The sequence below is a fragment of the Mustela nigripes genome, chromosome X (genome assembly GCF_022355385.1).
Source record: "Mustela nigripes isolate SB6536 chromosome X, MUSNIG.SB6536, whole genome shotgun sequence".
NCBI lineage: Eukaryota > Metazoa > Chordata > Mammalia > Carnivora > Mustelidae > Mustela > Mustela nigripes.
The window spans coordinates 92,713,212-92,732,906 of NC_081575.1; the positions used below are offsets into that span (position 1 = coordinate 92,713,212).

General features: G+C 37.5%; 1 protein-coding gene across 1 annotated transcript in view; it reads right to left on the reverse strand.

The window, feature by feature from the left end:
* Positions 1-19,695, reverse strand: part of CFAP47 (cilia and flagella associated protein 47) — a 531,154-nt gene that overhangs the window by 279,659 nt on the left and 231,800 nt on the right. The window contains exons 34-35 of the mRNA XM_059385274.1: positions 12,939-13,036; positions 12,536-12,652 (exon numbers count right to left, since the gene is read on the reverse strand). Coding sequence (XP_059241257.1) covers positions 12,536-12,652; positions 12,939-13,036 — 215 coding nt within the window. The remainder of the gene's footprint in view (positions 1-12,535; positions 12,653-12,938; positions 13,037-19,695) is intronic.

The following is a 19,695-nucleotide window of genomic DNA, read 5'->3' on the forward strand; positions in this document are numbered from 1 at the left end:
AATGTCCCATGTAAATCTTCCTGGTTCTCTTACCAAAATGATTTCTGTCCCTTTTGATTCCCATAGCACACTGCTTCTATGTATACTAGGGCATTCACTATCAACGTTGCATCAGCTCTTTTTCTTATACTTGTCACTATTAATAATATCCTTGTAGGCATGACTGTGGTTTAATCATACCTGTACCCCTTACAGGGTCTATCCAGTATCTTTTGTGGAGGATATTCAATTTGTTGAATTGATGAGAATTGTAGTATTTTTATTCTTCCAAAACAAATATTTCATTGGAGTTTATCTTTAAAACTCTCTTATAAAAGAAATCTCTTTCCCAAATCCTAGAATATAGCTTCTCTTAACAACTATACCAATATAAAAGAATGTAAATGTCAGACCTGAAACAAAGTGACTTTAACATGCAAGTGACTTTCATACAAGGAAAAAGGAAGCCATTATGAAATGTCATTTTTCCAGCAGGTGTGAGGAACAACTTTATACCAAGCGATGTGTGGTCAGTGGCATTGTCAATGTCTTTTGTGTCGTGGAACAGAACACTCAGAATAAGTTGAAATGGTCTTTCTCCTGTGTCCTTCTTTTGTGACTGTTCACAAGGTCTAGCAAACTTTAAACATCTCCTGAATCAACTTATTATTTTAAGTTTCCAGTCATATAACATGAGTAAATACTTTACTCCTTGACCAACTGAAATTATGTTTTGCTTGGGCTGTGCTCCCTGTCTCCAGTCCCGTTCCTGTGAATCTATTCCCACTATAGAGGTATGAACAAATACATTTAATCCCTTAATACCCACATGGCGAACTGCTGACTTTTTATGCTGATATGCAATACCCCTATATATACCTATATTGATTTTTCTAATCCCCAAATTCAATGAAGGCAACCTATTCACAGAACGTCTTTACTGTATATCATGCATTCCATTTGGCACTGTGTATATCATTCCCTCTGAGTGAACAACTTCCTCACTCAAAATTACCAATCCAAATCCAATCCACACTTCAAGACTCCAGATAAGTCCTGCCTTCTCTACAGTGTTTGATGGATCAATCTACATCACATCCATCTCTTCCCTAATCTGAATCCTAAACTTTGTTCTTTGCATAAACTGACAATTACATGAGTAGAATGTATATGCTTCAAAGGAAGAAATCATTTTTTAAAGACTTATTTGAGAGAGAGAGAGAGAGAGAGCACGCAACGAAGAGTGGGATGGGAGCAGGGAGGGACAAAGGAAGAGGGAGAAACTTAAGCAGACTCCATGCAGAGCACAGAGCCCCATGCATGGCTCAATCTTATGACAGGAATCACAACCAGAACCAAAACCCAGTGGGATACTAAACCAACTGTCCCATCTAGGAACCCCAAGAAATCATTCATTATACAATTTCATTACTCTAACAAAGGGCTCAAAATATACTAAGCATATAATCTAATTATTGCTACTGAGGACTTGATGTAAAAGGCCAGATGGACTTATAATGTGGAGATCCAAATATAATAATGTATATTGCCATTCTGATCTCTACATAAATATTTATTTTTTAAAAATGAAAACTTGGGGCGCCTGGGTGGCTCAATGGGTTAAGCCTCTGCCTCCAGCTCAGGTCATGGTCTCAGGGTCCTGGGATCGAGCCCCACATCGGGCTCTCTGCTCAGCAGGGAGCCTGATTCCTCCTCTCTCTCTGCCTGCCTCTTTGCCTACTTGGGATCTCTGTCTGTCAAATAAATAAATAAAATCTTTTTAAAAAATGAAAAATTATCTTTTTAGCTACTAAATTTAAAAATGAAAATACATCCATATTCAAACAACTCTGCTCCTTTAATTCACTCTTAGAACTTGGGTAATACTACTAAATCACTAAAGCTTCATTTTTAGAGTTTAAGAAAACTGGACAATTCACTAGAACTACTTTCCTATCGTGCACAGTTGCATATATGTAATTATATATATTTAGAAATATCCATTAGATTTCTATGAAGTCATATTTCAAATTCAACATTTTAGCAATACCCTACAAAAAGACTGCCTCAATTTAGATTTAAAATGTATGAACAAAACAATATTAAAAGGAGGCAGCTAACATTTTTACAAAGAAGACATACAAATGGCCAACAGGTACATGAAAAGCTTTCAACATCACTGACCATGTGGGAAATGTAAATCAAAACCATAATGAAGTATTACCTCAGACCTGGTAAAATGACTATTATTAAAAGGAGGAGAAATAAAGTTTTGGCAAGAATATAGAGAAAGGAGAAATTTTGTATGCTATTGCTGGAAAAGTACATTGTTATACCATTATGGAAAACAGTATGGGGGGTGTCCTCTAAAAATTAAAACTAGATGGGGCCCCTAGGTGTCTAAGTGGGTTAAAGTCTCTGCCTTTGGCTCAGGTCATAATTCCAGGGTCCTGGGATTGAGCCCCTCTTTGGGCTCTCTGCCTGCCTCTCTGCCTACTTGTGACTTCTGTCTGTCAAATAAATAAATAAATAAATCTTTTTAAAAAATAATTAAAAAATTAAAACTAGAACCACCATATACTCCAGCATCCCTACTTCTGGGTATATAACCAGCAGATATATACAGGATACAAAATCATCCACAGAAATCAGTTGCTTTTCTATCTAACAATGATGTGACTAAAGAAAGAGAAATTAAAGAATCAATCCCAATTATAACTACACCAAAAACCATAAGATAGAGAAGGAGCAAAATGGCAGAAGAGTCAGGGACCTAAATTTCATTGGATTCCAGGAATTCAGCTTGAGAGTTATCAAACCATTCTGAACATCTACAAACTCAACAGGAGATTGAAGAAAAGAATAGCAACAATTCTATGAACAGAAAAGCAACCACATTCTCTAAGGTAGGACACACAGAGAAGTGAATCTGAGGTGCTATACAGGAAGATAGACCATTGGGGGTGGGGGGCACGCAGCTCCTGGCAAGCGGTAGAGGAGGGGAGGACAAAACTGGAACTTTTAGAAGTCTACTCCACTGAGGGAAGAAGCTCCAGAGGCTAAGCAGGGGATGGAGCCGTCAACAGGACAGTGTGGTATCGGGTCCCTCGGGGTCACAGAAAGCCTATGGGTACCTGAGTGTGACAGAGCTACCTAGTGTCAGAGTGGGGAAGCTGGCTGCAAAGACAGAAGGAAGGGGTGGGCTTTCACCTCCAGGTTGCCATAATCTATGATCCCTGGCACAGTCACACCACTGCTCCTCGAGCAGGGACCCAACAAGTGGCAGATCTGGGGAGACCCTCCCCTTTCCTCCACCGGGAGGAGTGACGCGGGAGCACACAGCAGGAATCTGCTGGGTTTGGAGACTCCAAATGGGGCTGTGTACCAGAGATAGAAATGCTCACTCACAGTCCAGGTGAGCACAGAGCAAGGCCAGAGACCAGGGAGAGAGAAGGGATAGACTGCTTTTCTCTGAGGGCACACTGAGAAGTGGGGCCCTGAACTCTCAGCATCTCCAGGGCTGGAGATTGGGAGGCTGATATCTTCATTTCTGTCTTCCAAAGCTATATGGAAAGTGTTCAAGGAAAAAAAGCTGCCAAGAACAAAACTGAAGAGATTACTTAGCCTGGCCCCTGCCAAGGGTCGAGGAATTCCATCTCCGGCAAAGACATTTGAGAAGGCACCCCCTTCAACAGGCACCCCCCCAAGAAGGTCAGCAAAAACATCCAGCCAAGATCAACTTCACCAAACACTGAGAACTACAAAACTCCAGAGCTAGGAAAATACACCACACAGAATTCATGGCTCTTGTCCCATGATTCTTTAGTCACTGAAAGATAACATTTTTAAATTCAATTTCTTGTCTTGATTTTATTTTTTTTGGAATTCTTCATCTTTCTTATTTTACCAATTTTAACTATTTTATCATATCAAAACCTATTTAAAAGTCCTTTTTAATTTTCATCATTAGAGTCATATTCCATCCCTTCACTGTATGTAATCTTATTTTTTGTATACATATAAGTTTCTCTTCCTTTAAAATATTGGGATACAGTTTCTTCTTCTTTTTTTTTAATATTTTATTTATTTATTTGACAGACAGAGATCACAAGTAGGTGGAGAGGCAGGCAGAGAGAGAGGAGGAAGCAGGCTCCCTGCTGAGCAGAGACCCCGACGCAGGGCTCGATCCCAGGATCCTGGGATCGTGACCTGAGCTGAAGGCAGAGGCTTTAACCCACTGAGCCACCCAGGTGCCCCAGGATACAGTTTCTTCTAACAGACCAAAAAATACCCTAAATCTAGCATATGGATTTCCTAGTCTCCAGCCTGATCACAATCTCTCCTTTTTTTTCTATTTTTCTTCTTTCAACCAACTGCTTAGCAATTCCTTTAAAAAAAATCTTTATTAATTTTCATCTTTAAAGTCATAGTCCATTCTTCATCATGTTTATCCTTATATTTGTGTATATATATAAGTTATTCTTTCTTTAAAATTTTGGGAGGCAGTTTTCTAACAGACAAAAAGACACCCAAAATCTAGTGTGTGGCTCTATTCTATTCACCAGTCGAATTATACAGACAGACAGATACACACACACACACACATACACACACACACACACACACACACATATATACACACACACACATATACATATATGTGTGAGTGTGTGTGTGTGTGTGTGTGTGTGTGAGTGTGTGTATTTTTTCCCCTCCTTTCTTCTCCCCCAGGTTCAGGTCTCTCCTGATTTGGTTAGTATCTACTTTTCTGGGGTCATTGCTACCTATTTAGCATTTTGCTCTCTCATTCTTCAGTTCTTCTCTGGATAAAATGACAAGACAGAACACCTTACCTGAAAAAAAAAAAAAAAAAAGAACAAGAGGCAGAACCAACAACTAGGGACCTAATCAATATGGACATTAGTAAGAAGCCAGAAATAGAGTTACAATGACAGCTATAAACATGCTACATGGGTTTGAAAAAAGCATAGAAGATACTAGAGAATCCTTTTCTGGAGAAATAAAATCCCTTTCTGGAGAAACAAAAGAACTATAATCTCACCAAGTTGAAATTTTAAAAAGCTATTAATGAGGTACAATAAAAAATGGAGGCTCTTACTGCTAGGAAAAATGAGGAAGAAGAGAGAATTCGTGATATAGAAGACAAAATGATAAAAGACAGAGAAGCTAAGAAAAAGAGAGATAACTACTGAACCAGGAGAGAAGAATCTGAGAGATAAGTGATACCATAAGATGAAACAATATTAGAATAATTGGGATCCCCCAAAAGAAGAAAGAGAGAGGGGTTCATAAGGTATACTAGAGCATATTATAGCAGAGAACTTCCCTAATTTGTGGATGAAAACAACCATCAATATCTGGGAGGCACAGAGAACCCCCCTCAAAATAAATAAAATAGGTCAACACCCCGTCATTTAATAGTAAAACTTACAAGTCTCAAAAACAAAGATAAAATCCTGAAAGCAGTCTGGGACAAGATATCTATAACCTACAATGGTAGAAATATTCAACTAGAAGCAGACCTATCCACAGAGACCTGGCAGGGGAGAAAGGACTGGCATGATATATTAAGAGCACTAAAGGAGAAAAATATGCATTTAAGGATACTATATCTACCTAGGCTGTCACTGAAAATAAAGGAGATAAAAAGCTTCCAGGACAAACAAAAACTAAAAGAATTTGCAAACACCAAACCAACCCTATAGGAAATACTGAAAGGGCTCTTGCAAGCAAGGAGAGAGCCTAAAGGTAACAGACTAGAAAGAAACAGGGACCATGTACAGTAACAGTCACCTTACAGCCAATGCAATGGCACTAAATTCGTATCTTTCAATAGTTACCCCAAATGTAAGCAGGCTAAATGCCCCAATCAAAAAACACAGGGTATCAGAATGGATTAAAAAAACAGGAACCATCGATATTCTGTCTGAAACAGACTTATTTTAGACTTCAGGTTGAAAGTGAAGAGGTGGAAAACAATTTACCATGCTATGGACATCCAAAGAAAGCTGAGGTGACAATACTTATATCAGATAATTTAGATTTTAAGCTAAAGACTATAATAAGAAATAAGGAAGGACACTAGATCATACTCAAATGGTCTGTCCAACAAGAAGATCTAACAATTTTAAATATATATGACTCTAACATGGGAGCAGCCAATAATATAAACCAATACATAACAAAATCAAAGAAACACAATGAGAATAACATAATAATAGGAGGGGACTTTAATACCGCCCCTCACTGAAATAGACAGATCAGCTAAGTAAAAGATCAACAAGGGAAGAGAGGCTATAAATGACACACTGGACCAGATAGACATCACAGATATATTCAGAACATTCCAACACAAAGCAACAGAATACACATTCTTCTCTAGAGCACATGGAATATTCTATAGGATAGATCACATCGTAGGTCACAAATCAGGGCTCAACTAGTATGAAAAGACTGGGATCATTCCCTGCATATTTTCAGACCACAATCCTTTGACACTGGAACTCAACCACAAGAGGAAAGTTGGAAAGAACTCAAATACATGTAGGCTAATGAGCATCCTACTAAAGAATAAATGGGTCAACCAGGAAATTAAAGAATTGAAAAAATTGATGGAAACAAATGAAAATGAATACACAACTGTTGAAAATCATTGGGATGCAGCAAAGGTGGTCCTGAGAGGAAAATACATGGCTAAAGAAGCCTTTCTCAAGAAACAAGAAAGGTCTCAAATACACAACCTAACCCTACACCTAAAGGAGCTGGAGAAAGAACAGCAAAGAAAGCCTAAACCCACCAGGAGAAGAGAGATCATAAAGATCAGAGCAGAAATCAATGAAATAGAAACCAAAAGAATAGTAGAACAGATCAATGAAACTAGGAGCCGGTTCCTTGAAAGAATTAGTAAGATTAATAAACCCCTGGCCAGACTTATCAAAAAGAAAAGAGAAAGGACCCAAATTAATAAAATCATGAATGAAAGAGGAGAGATCACAACCAACACCAAAGAAAAACAATTGGAAGAACAGATATGGGGTGCCTGGGTGGCTCAGTGGGTTGGGCTTCTTCCTTTAGCTTGGGTCATTATCTCAGAGTCTTGGGATTGAGTCCTGAGTTGGGCTCTCTGCTCAGCAGGGAGCCTGTATCCCCCCCCCCACCGCTTGTGTTTCTGTCTACTTATGATCTCCCTCTCTCTGCAAATAAATAAATAAAATCTTTTAAAAAAGAACATATTTTGAGCAAGTATACATCAGCAAATTTGAAAATCTGGAAGAAATGGATGTGTTTCTAGAGACATATAAACTACCAAAACTGAACCGGGAAGGAATAGAAAACCTGAACAGACCCATAACCCGTAAGGAAATTGAAGCAGTCATCAAAAATCTCCCAACAAACAAGAGCTGAGGGCCAGATGGCTTCCAGGGAAGTTCTACCAAACATTAGATGAAGTATTAATACCTATTCTCCAAAGTATTCCAAAACATAGAAATGGAAGGAAAAGTTCCAAACTCATTTTATAGGCCAGCATTACCTTGATCCTAAAACCAAAGACCTCATCAAACAAGAGAATTACAGAGCAATATCTTTAATGAACATGGATGCAAAAATCCTCACCAAAATACTAGCCAATAAGATACAACAATACATTAAAAGGATTATTCATCACGACCAAGTGGGATTTATTCCTAGGCTGAAAGGTTGGTTCAACATCTGTAAATCAATCAGTGTGATATAATACATTAATAAAAGAAAGAACAAAAACCTTGTGATACTCTCAATACATGCTGAAAAACCATTTGACAAAGTACAGCATCCTCTCTTGATCAAAATTCTTCAAAGTGTAGGGATAGAGAGTACATACCTCAGTATCAAAAAAAAACAACTATGAAAAACCCACAGCAAATATCATTCTTACTGGGCAAAAACTGTGAGTTTTTCTCCTAAGGTCAGGAACACAGCAGGGCTGTCCACTATTACCACTGCTATTCAACATAGTACTAGAAGTCCTAGCCTCGGCAATCAGACAACAAAAAGAAATAAAAGGCATTCAAATCAACATAGAAGAAGTCAAACTCTCACTCCTTGCAGGTGATATGATACTTTATGTGGGAAACCAAAAGACTCTACTCCAAAACTGCTAGAACATACAGAAATTCAGTAAACTGTCAGGATATAAAATCACAGCACAGACATCAGTTGCATTTCTATGTACCAACAGCAAGACAGAAGAAAAAGAAATTAAGTAGTCAATCCCATTCATAATTGCACCCAAAACCATAAGATTTCTACAAAGAAATCTATTAAAGATTCTGAGTAAAGAGGCAAAGAATCTTTACTCAGAAAACTATGAAGTATTCATGAAAGAAATTGAGGAAAACATACTCATTGGATTAGAAGAACAAATATTGTGAAAATGTCTATGCTACTTAATATGGAAGCAGAAAAGACCCTGAATCACCAGGGGAACATTGAAAAAGAAAACCAAAGTCAGCAGCATCAGAATTCCAGACTTTAAGCTCTATTACAAAGCTTTCATCACCAAGACAGTATGGTACTGGCACAAAAAAAGGAATTCAGCAAATTCCTATCTATGTTCCACATAAATCAGTGGCATAGAGAGCCCAGAAATGAACCCTCAACTCTATGGTCAAATCACCTTCAACAGAGCAGGAAAGAATGTTCAATGGAAAAAAGACTGTCTCTTCAATAAATGGTGGTAGGAAAATTGGACAGCCACATGCGGAAGAATGAACTGGGTAATTTCCTTATACTGCACACGAAAACAGACTCAAAATGGATGAAAGACCTCAAGGTGAGACAGGAATCAATCCAAATCCTTGAGAACATAGGCAGCAATCTCTTCCACCTCAGCCACAGCAAATTCTTCCTAGAAACATCGCCAAAGGCAAGGGAAACAAGGGCATTGGGACTTCATCCAAATAAAAAGGTTTTGTACAACAAAGGAAACAGTAAACAAAACCAAAAGACAAACAACAGAATGGGAGAAGATATTTGCAAATGACATATCAGATAAAGGACTAGTATCTAAAATCTATAAAAAACATATCAAACTCAATACCCAAAGAACAAATAATCCAATCAATAAATGGGCAGAAGACAAGAACAGATATTTCTGCAAAGACATCCAAATGGCCAACAGACACATGATAAAGTGCACAACATCACTTGTCATCAGGGAAATACAAATCAAAACCACAATGAGATACCACCTCACACCAGTCAGAATGGATAAAATTAACCAGTCTGGAAATGACAGACGTTGGCAAGGATGCGGAGAAAGGGGAACCATCCTACACTGCTGGTGGGAATGCAAGCTGATGCAGCCACTCTGGAAAACAGCAAGGAGGTTCCTCAAAAAAGATGGAAATAGAGCTACCCTACAAACCAGCAATCATAGTACTGAGTTATTTACCCTAAAGATACAAATGTAATGATCTGAAGGGGCAGGTGCACCTGAATGTTTATAGCAGCAATGTCCACAACAGCCAAACTATGGAAAGAGCCTAGATGTCCTCTGACAGATGAATGGATAAAGAAAATGTGGTACACACACACACACACACACACACACACACAGGAATAGTATGTAGCCATCAAAAAAAAAAAACAACAACAAAATCTTGTCACTGGCAACAACATGGATGGAACTAGAGGGTATTATGCTAAGTGAAATAAGTCAATCAGAGAAAGACAATTATCATATGATCTCTCTGATATGAAGAATTTGAGAGGCAGTGAGGGGGATCACAGGGGAAAGGGAGAGAAAAATGACACAAGATGGGACCGGAGAGAGAAAAACTGTAAGAGACTCTTAATCTCAGGAAACAAACTGAGGGCTGCTGGAGGGGAGGGGGTAAGAGGAATGATGGGGTGGCTGAGTGATGGACACTGGGGAAGGTATATGCTATGGAGAGTGCTGTAAATTGTGTAATGCTGATGTTTCACAGACCTGTACCACTGAAACAAATAATACACTATATGTTAATAAAAAAAATTTTAACAGACACATACACAGAAACAAATATAAGATAATTAAGAATAATCCTAACCAAAAAGGTAAGAGATCTGTACTCTAGAAACTACAGAACACTTATGAAAGAAATTGAGGAAAACACAAAGAGATGGAAAAACATTCCATGCTCAGGGATAGGAAGCATAAAGACTGTTAAAATGACTATGCTGCTCAGAGTAATCTACACATTCAATAGAATACCTATTAAAATGCCATAAACATTTTTTGACAAAACTGGAACAAATAATCCTAAAATGTGTATGGAACCAGAAAAGTCCCCTAATCACGAGGGGAATGTTGAAAAAGAAAGCCCAAGCTGGGGGCATCAAAATGCCTGACTTCAAGCTGTATTACAAAACTGCAACCATCAAGACAGCATGGTACTGGCACAAAAACAGACACCTAGATCAATGGACCAGAACAGAGAGTCCAGAAATTAATCCTCAACTATTGTCAACTGATCTTCTACAAAGCAAGAAAGAATATCCAATGGAAAAAAGATAGTCTCTTCAATAAATGAGGCTGGGAAAATTGAATAGCCACATGCAGAAGAATGAAGCTGGACCATACACAAAGATAAACTCAAAATGGATGAAAGTCCTAAATGCGAGACAGGAATCCATCAGAATTCTAAGGGAGAACACAGGTTAATAACCTCTTGGACCTCAGCCACAGCAACTTCAGGCAAGCTACATTTCTAAAAGCAAGGGAAACAAAAGCAAAAATGAACTTTTGGGACTTCATCAAAATAAAAAGCTTTTGCACAGCAAAGGAAAGAGTCAATAAAACCAAAAGGTAACCTACAGAATGGGAGAAGATAGTTGCAAATGACTTATCAGATAAAGGGCTGGTATCCAAGATCTATAAAGAACTTCTCAAACTCAACAACCAAGAAATAAATAATCTACTCAGGAAATGGATAGAAGACATGTGGAGACATTTCTCCAAAGACATACAAATCACCAACAGACACATTAAAAATGCTCCACATCACTTGCAATCAGGGAAATACAAATCAAAACCACAATGAGATACCACCTCAAATCAGTTAGAATGGCTAAAATTGACAAGACAGGGAACAACAAATGCTGGCAAAGATGTGGAGAAAGGGGAACCCTCTTACACTGTTGGTGGGAATAGAGATGGTACAGCCACTCTGGAAAATAGTATGAAGGTTCCCCAAGATGTTAAAAATAGAGCTACGCTATGACCCAGCAATTACATTACTGGGTATTAACCACAAAGATACAGATGCAGTGAAAAGAAGGGGCACCTGCACCCCAGTGTTCATAGCAACAATGTCCACAATAGCCAAACTGTGGAAGGATCTGAGATGTCCTTCAATAGACAAATGGAGAAAGAAGATGTGATTCGCATGTATAATGGAATATTACTGAGCCATCAGAAGGGATTAATACCTACCATTTGCATAGACATGGATGGAACTGGAGGGTATTATGCTAAGTGAAATAAGTCAGAGAAAGACAATTATCATAGAACTTTATTCATATGTGGAATATAAGGAACATAGCAGAGGACCATAGGGGAAGGGAGGGAAAACTGAATGGGAAGATACCAGAGAAGGAGACATACCATTTGAGATCTTTAACTCCAGGAAACAAACTGACGGTTGCAGAAGGGAGGTGACTGGGGGGATGGGATAATTGGGGGATGGGTATTAAGGTCACATGACCTGATGAGTACTAGATGTTATACACAACCAAGAAATCAATGAACACTACACCAAAAACTAACGGTGTACTATATGTTGGCTAACTGAATTTAAATAAAATAAAATTAAAAAAAAGAAAATGTGGTATATACTCACAATGGAATATTTAGTCATAAAAAAGAAAGGGGGGCACCTGGGTGGCTCAGTGGGTTAAAGCCTCTGCCTTTGGCTCAAGTCATGATCCTGGGGTTCTGGGATCGAGCCCCACATCGGGCTCTCTGCTCAGCAGGGAGCCTTCCCCCCCCCCCCCCCCCCCCCCCCCTTGTGACCTCTTTCTGTCAGATAAACAAATAAAATCTTAAAAAAAAAAAAAGAAAAAAAGAATTCTGTTACTTATGGTAACATGAAAGAATCCAGAGGACACTATGCTAAATAAAATAAACCAGACACAGTAAGGCAAGTATCTTATGATTTCAATTATACGTGGAATCTAAAAAAGTAAAACCCATGCAACCTGAGAGTAGAATGATAATTGCCATGGAAGAGGGATAGGGGAAATGAGGAGATGTTGGATTGTAAATGTTCTCACCACACACACACACACACACACACACGCATAAAATGGCAACTATGTGAGGTAATGGATGTGCTATTTAACTTGATTCTGGTAATCATTTCACATTGTATACATATAATCATCATATTGTATACCTACGAAAATTACATTTTACAAACTAAATAGAAATTTGCCAATCATACCTAATGAAGCTAGAAAAAATATGAAAAGAAGAAATTAATATTTATGGAATATGTGATATATAGCCACCTACCTGTATGTCCATGTCAAAGCCAATTTCACGAAGTACATTCACAATAATCAGGCAATTGTGCAGATACTGTTCAGAACTTTTTGGTTGTGTGTACATTTTTTCAAAATGAGACTCAATCTTGAAAAGAAAACAATCAAATCTTTTAGTAAAGGAATAAAAATTACTACTTTTTAACTGTTCTCTTTAGTTCAGCAAAGAATCATTTAAGTGTTAACATCTGTCAGTAGTAGATTATTACAATCAGAATACCAGAATAAACAAAAAGGGAATGCTGGTCATTCAGATTCAGATGTGATTTAAATTAAAACACTGAAAAGAATCTCCTTATAAAAAATACTTTGAATTTTAATTACTAAGTTCTTTCAAATAATAAAAGACCATTCCTTATAAAAAAGACTCTTACCAAAAACGGACAATAGGCTCCCAACTGGGTTGCAAAAACAAGGCCATCTAAAAGGTCTTTGTCAAAATTTACTATCCATCTCTCAGAGGGAATAACTCCTGTTCCAAAAAAGAGTAAGTATAACATTAGTTTTATTTTTCTAAAAAAGTTACCTTATGGTATCTGTCTGAATGTATTCTGATATTGTCACTATGTAATACAGAAAGTATTTTAAACTGACAGACATTATAGGAAAAAAATGCTTTTAAAATCATTCTTATTGTGGAGACATTTAGTGCTCAGTTCAACTATGAAGGAAAACAGAACCTATGCCTGGCTTTATTCCCCTGGTTTTCAAGGACACTGATCTTTGATAGGCTTTCTTCCAAAGTGACATACAAAAAAACAAAGCAATGATCTATAATTTTCTATTCCCTGAAAGGAAAATGGATTGATGAATAACGGACGATTAGAAAAATGAAAAAAAAAAAAAGAGAGAAAAAAAGGAAAAAGGATGTCTTATGGAATTTCAACAATAGTCAAAAAAGTGTTTTTACTTTCCTTGGAAAAGAAAAAACATATTATTTTGGAAATAAAAACAAAATTTAAACCTCCAAACAATCGTAAGAGAATATTATGAAAACTATATGCCAAAAAATTGGGCTATCTAGAAGAAATGGATAAATTCCTAGAAACCTAGAAACCACTAAAACTGAATCAGGAAAAACAGAAAATCTGAACAGACTGATAACCCGCAAAGAAACTGAATCACTAATCAGAAAATTCCCAATGAACAGAAGTCCAGGATCAGAGGACTTCACGGGTGAATTCCACCAAACATTTAAAGAAGAGTTTAATACCTAGTCTTCCCAAACTATTCGAAGAAATAGAAAAGGAAGGAAAACTTCCAGATTTATTCTATGAGGCCAGCATTACCCTAATAGCAAACCAGAAAAAGACACCACTGAAAAAGGGAAATACAGGCCAATATTTCCAATATACACAGATGCAAAAATACTCAATAAAATAGTAGCAAAGCAAAGATAACAGTACATTAAAGAAATCATTCATCACAATCCAGTGGGGTTTATTCCTGGGTTCCAAGGGTGGTTCAGTATTTTTTTTTCTTTTTTTTTTTTTTTTTCTTTTTTTAAAGATTTTATTTATTTATTTGACAGAGAGAAATCACAAGCAGGCAGAGAGGCAGGCAGAGAGAGAGGAGGAAGCAGGCTCCCCGCTGAGCAGAGAGCCCGATGCGGGACTCGATCCCAGGACCCTGAGACCATGACCTGAGCCGAAGGCAGCGGCTTAACCCACTGAGCCACCCAGGCGCCCCGAGTATTTTTTTTTCTTAAAGATGTTATTTATTTATTTATTTGACAGAGAGAGAGAGAGAGAGAGAGGGAGATAGATCACAAGTAGGCAGAGGGGCAGACAGAGAGAGGGGGAAGCACTCTCCCTGCTGAGCAGAGAGCCCGATGTGGGGCTCAATCCCAGGACCCTGAGACCATGACCTGAGCCAAAGGCAGAGGCTTTGACCCACTGAACCACCCAGGTGCCCTATGGTTCAGTATTCTCAAATCAATCAATGTGATAGGTCACATCAATAAGTGAAAGGCTAAGAACCATATGATCCTTTCAATAGATGCAGAAAAAGCATCTGACAAAGTACAACATCCATTCATGATGAAAACCCTCAACAAGGTAGGCTTAGAGGAAACATACACCAACATAATAAAGGCCATCTATGAAAAACCTAGAGCTAACATGATCCTTAATGGGGAAAAAAGGAGAGCTTTTCCCCCAAAGATGAGGAATAAGACAATGATATCCACTCTCACCACTTCTACTTAACATAGTACTGGAAGTCCTAGCCGTAGCAATCAGAAAACAAAAAGAAATAAAAAGGAATCGGTAAAAAAGAAGCAAAATTATCCTTGCAGATGTCATGATACTATATATAGAAAACCCAAAAGACTCTACCAAAAAAACCTGCTAGAACTGATAAATGAATTCAGTAAATTTGTAGGATACATATTCAATCTAAAGAAATCTGTTGCATTTCTATAAACCAATAATGAAGTAGTAGACAGAAAAATTAAGGCATCAGTCTGATTTATAATTGCACCAAAAATAAACTACCCAAGAATAAATGAGTCCAAAGAGGTAAAAGACTTCTCCTCTGAAAACTATAAAACACTGATGAAAGAAATCTAAGATGACACAAAGAAATGGAAAGACATTCCATGCTCAAGGACTGGAAGAACAAATGTGGTTAAAATGTCTATACTAGCCAAAGCAACCTATACATTTAATGCAATCCGTATCAAAATACCAACAGCATTTTCCAGAGTAGAACAAGCAATCCTAAATAAAACCACAAAAGACCCAAATAACTAAAGTAATCTTGAAAAAGAAAAGCAAACCTGAAGGCATCACAATTCTGAACTTTAAGTTATATTACAAAGTTGCAATTACCAACACAGTATGGTACTGGCACAAAGAGAGACACACAAATCAATGGAACAGAACAGAAAACCCAGAAATAAACCCGTAACTACTTGGTCAGTTAATCTTGGACAAAGAAGGAAATAACATCCAATTATGGTATTGGAAAACTGGTTAGCAACATGCAAAAGAAGGAAACTGGATGACTTTCTTACTCCATACATAAAAACAAATTCAAAATGGATTGAAGACCTACATGTGAGACCTGAAGCCACAAAAATCCTAGAAGAGAACGCAGGCAGTAACCTCTTTGACACTGACCACAGCAATTTCTTTCTAGATATGTCTCCTGAGGCAAAGGAAACAAAAGCCAAAATAAACTACTGGAACTACATCAAAATAAAAAGCTTCTGCACAACAAAGGAAATTATCAATAAAACCAAAAGCAACCTACTTCATGGAAGAAGATATTTTCAAATGACATATCTGATAAAAGGTTAGTATCCAAAATATACAAAGAACTTACAAAACTCAACACCCAAAAGGCAGAGGCATGAATAGATATTTATCCAAAGAAGACATATGGATGACCAACAGACACATTTAAAAGATGTTCATCATCGCTCCCCATCAGGGAAATGCAAATCAAAACTACAATAATACATAACTGTCAGAATGGCTAAAATCACTAACACAAGAAACAGTTTTGGCCAATGATGTGGAAAAAAAGGAATGCTCTTGCACTGATGGTGGGAATGCAAACTGGTGCAGCCACTGTGGAAAACAGTAGAGTTTCCTCAAAAAGTTAAAAATAGAACTACCCTAAGATCCAGAATTTGCATTACTGGGCATTTACCCAAAGAATACAAAAGCACTAATCCAAAGGGACACGTGTACCCCCACATGTATAGCAGCAATACATGCAATAGGCAAAATAAGGAAGCAGCCCAAGTGTCCATCCATTGATGAATGGATACAGAAGATGTGGTATATATACACAATGGAATTTTATTCAGCCATGAAAAAAGAATGAAATTTTGTCATTTGCAACAGTGTGGATGGAGATGCAGAGTATGAGGCTGAACAAAATAGGTCAGTCAGAGAGGGATGGGTACTTGCAAATTCACTAATACGTGGAATCTGAGAAATGAATGTGCAAAGGGGAAAATAAGAGACAAATCAATAGGCAGATTCTTGATCACAGAGAACAAATTGGTGGTTGTTGGCAGTGGGGGGGCAGGGGTTAAGGTAAATAGGTGATGGGGATTAAGGAGAGCACCTGTGATGCATACTTGGTAATGTATGGAAGTGCTGAATTGCTACGCTGTATACCTGAAACTATAACAGTGTATGTTAACTGGAATTAAAATAAAAACTTAAAAAGAAATCAAAACCAGAAAGAAAAAACAACAAAACTTTCCAAAAGAGCCTAAATTCTTAAAGGTCTGATATGATGTCTTATCTGAAAACAAGGGTAAAATTGGTGATCTGCATAAATCCCCTCAAATGGCTCTCATTTTCTGTAAACAAGAAACTATGACAGGAGATGTTCATGATATGTATATTAACTTCACAAATCAAGACTGCTTTACATCTAGGGCGCCTGGGCGACTCAGTCAGTTAAGCATGCAACTCTTGATTTTGCCTCAGATCATGATCTCAGGCTGTGAGATTCAGCCCCATGTTGGGCTCCACGCTGGGTGTGGCCTGCTTGAGAGATTCTCTCTCTCTCCCTGTGCCCCTATTCCTACCCTTCACCACCTGCTCACATGTGCTCACGGGCACACTCTCTCCTCCATGCTCTCTCTAAAAATAAAAAATAAAAAAGATTGCTTTACATCTGGTACTGGAAGACTAATTTCTCTGGAACCACAGACATCCTAGATACTTCACAAAAACAGTACCTGGTATTTATTCATCTGAGATGCTACAACATTGAAAATTCTATAGAATCTCTACAGCCTAATATTGCAAAATCAGCCTAGCAAACAAAGATCCCTAGAAATTTTCAACTAATACATAGCAAACAACATTTTGGACTGTATATTTCGAAGTACTTTTTGCTGGTAAAAACCTGTAAATAACTATATCTGATATATGATGTGATACAATCAAAGTAATGAGTTCAAAATGCACATTTCTGGTGGGCTGGATGTTTATAACCTAAATGTGCTTCTCTTAATGTATATGTGCCACCTCTGGCTTTTAATAAAAGCAAAGGTCTCAGTTTTGTAGCCAATAAGAACTGTAAGCAATTCTAACTTTAGTCTAAAAAAGGCAATTTACTAGGCTTTCATGTTGATAGTGAATCAGACAGTATTTGTTGGACTATGATCTCTAAACATCCCAATGTCATCTTGTATCATTAAAGAGACAGAAATTCCCCTAAACGTGTTTATCATCTTGTAGAGGATCACATCCACAACAGGAAAACAACTAATGAAAAACCTCCTAACTAGAAGCTGATAGATAGATAACAATATAACAGTAAGTCTTACGCGTTTACTTCCAACTCCACCAACTGCAATCCAGCACCACAGGACATATTATGACCTACCCACTTTCCTTATTTCTAACTTAGCTCTTCAGTACAGAAAAAACTGGTTCTCATTACCTACAACATATTTACTTATTTGTTCAACCTTAGTATACATCTAAAGCAATTTCATTATTGCAAACCCATACCCTGGCAAGAAACTAGAGTAACATGTGCATGCACCAATCCTTTTGTCTTTAGGTCTACCATATGCAGTCATGATTGTTTTTACAAGATAATTTAGGTAGCACCCTTCCTGTCCATTATATTCAGTGAGGTTGTCAAACACCGGCAATGCAGTTAGATTCATTTGTCACAGCCCGCATTCCATCCTGAATTACTTCCATGTCTTAGCTGATTAAAAAATATATATGCACTAACACTCATTCTGTGTTGTATGCTTCCAGGACTTTGAGAGGTACCTTTTCATGTATTTATCACACTTCCTTCCAGAGAAGTTTCATCACCCCCCAAATTCCCATTTGTATTGTAGAGTCAACAAAAAAAAAAAAAAAAAAAAAAGAAAGAGGATTTTTTACTAGGGTTATATTGAATCTATACATCAATTTGGCAATATTGACAATAAAATATCTTACTCTTATGTCTTCCACTTCTACGTGCATGGTATATTTCTCTATTTACTTGGTTCTCTTTGATTTCTTTCTTCAGTGTTTCATAATGCTCAGTATGTATATCCTGCACATATTTTGTTGGGTTCATACTTAAGCATTTTATTCTAAGTTGCTATGATAAATTATATATTTTAATTATATATTCCAATTGTTTACTGCCATTATAAAACAGAATTTTTTTAAATACTGATTTTTTTTAAGATTTTATTTAATTATTTGACACACACAGAGAGATTACAAGTAGGCAGAGAGAGAGAGAAGGGAAAGCAAGCTCCCTGCTGAGCAGAGAGCCCAATGCGGGACTAGATCCCACGACCCTGAGATCATGACCTGAGCTGAAGACAGAGGCTTTAACCCACTTAGCCATCCAGGCGCCCCTTTTAAATACTGATTTTGTATCCATTCTACAACCAGGACAAACTCTATACTAATTGTAAGAGATTTTTCATGGTTGCTTTGGGATTTCCTACTTGACTGTTATATATTATTCCGGCCTATTTCTCAGGGGTAGAGGTGGTTTGTGTTGTTGTTTTTATTATTATTTTCCAGTTTCTTTTTTAAGCTGCAATGAGTTTTCATCAGAGCTCTAAAGATGACTGTATGTGTGGTCCTTCTCCTCACATGTGGTAATAGAGAAGGCAGACAAATTGTTTGCCCCTCCCCTAGATCTATACTATGAAGGGTACATTCTCATACAGACTCACTCTCCAGTCATCTGTGAGCAAACAGTGAAGTCTGTGGAGTAAAAACCTGTAAAAGGATGCAGACATTCCTTATTGCTGTAGCCTCTAGGGATCTCAAGCTCTCTCACTAGTGTATACTTGGTTTCTACCAATTCACCACCACCCTGACTCACCACGATCAATGTCTAGCTGTCTCTACCACAAGCAGACAATTGCTATTACCCCATTTCTTCCTGAAAGCACCTAGTTCTCCTTGGACTTCAGGATACTTTGTTGCCTTATCTTCCTAGGGGAACTTAACACATTTGGGAATTTGTTATTTATATGGTTTTTGCTGTTATTTTGTTTATGCTTTTGCTATAATTTTAAGAGTGGGAACAAAAGGTCTTTCTAGTCCTCTACCTCCCTGAGAGGAAAATCAAAGTTACCTATTTCTGTTTAACCCATCACAACTTTGGAACTCTTTTGTTATTATTTCT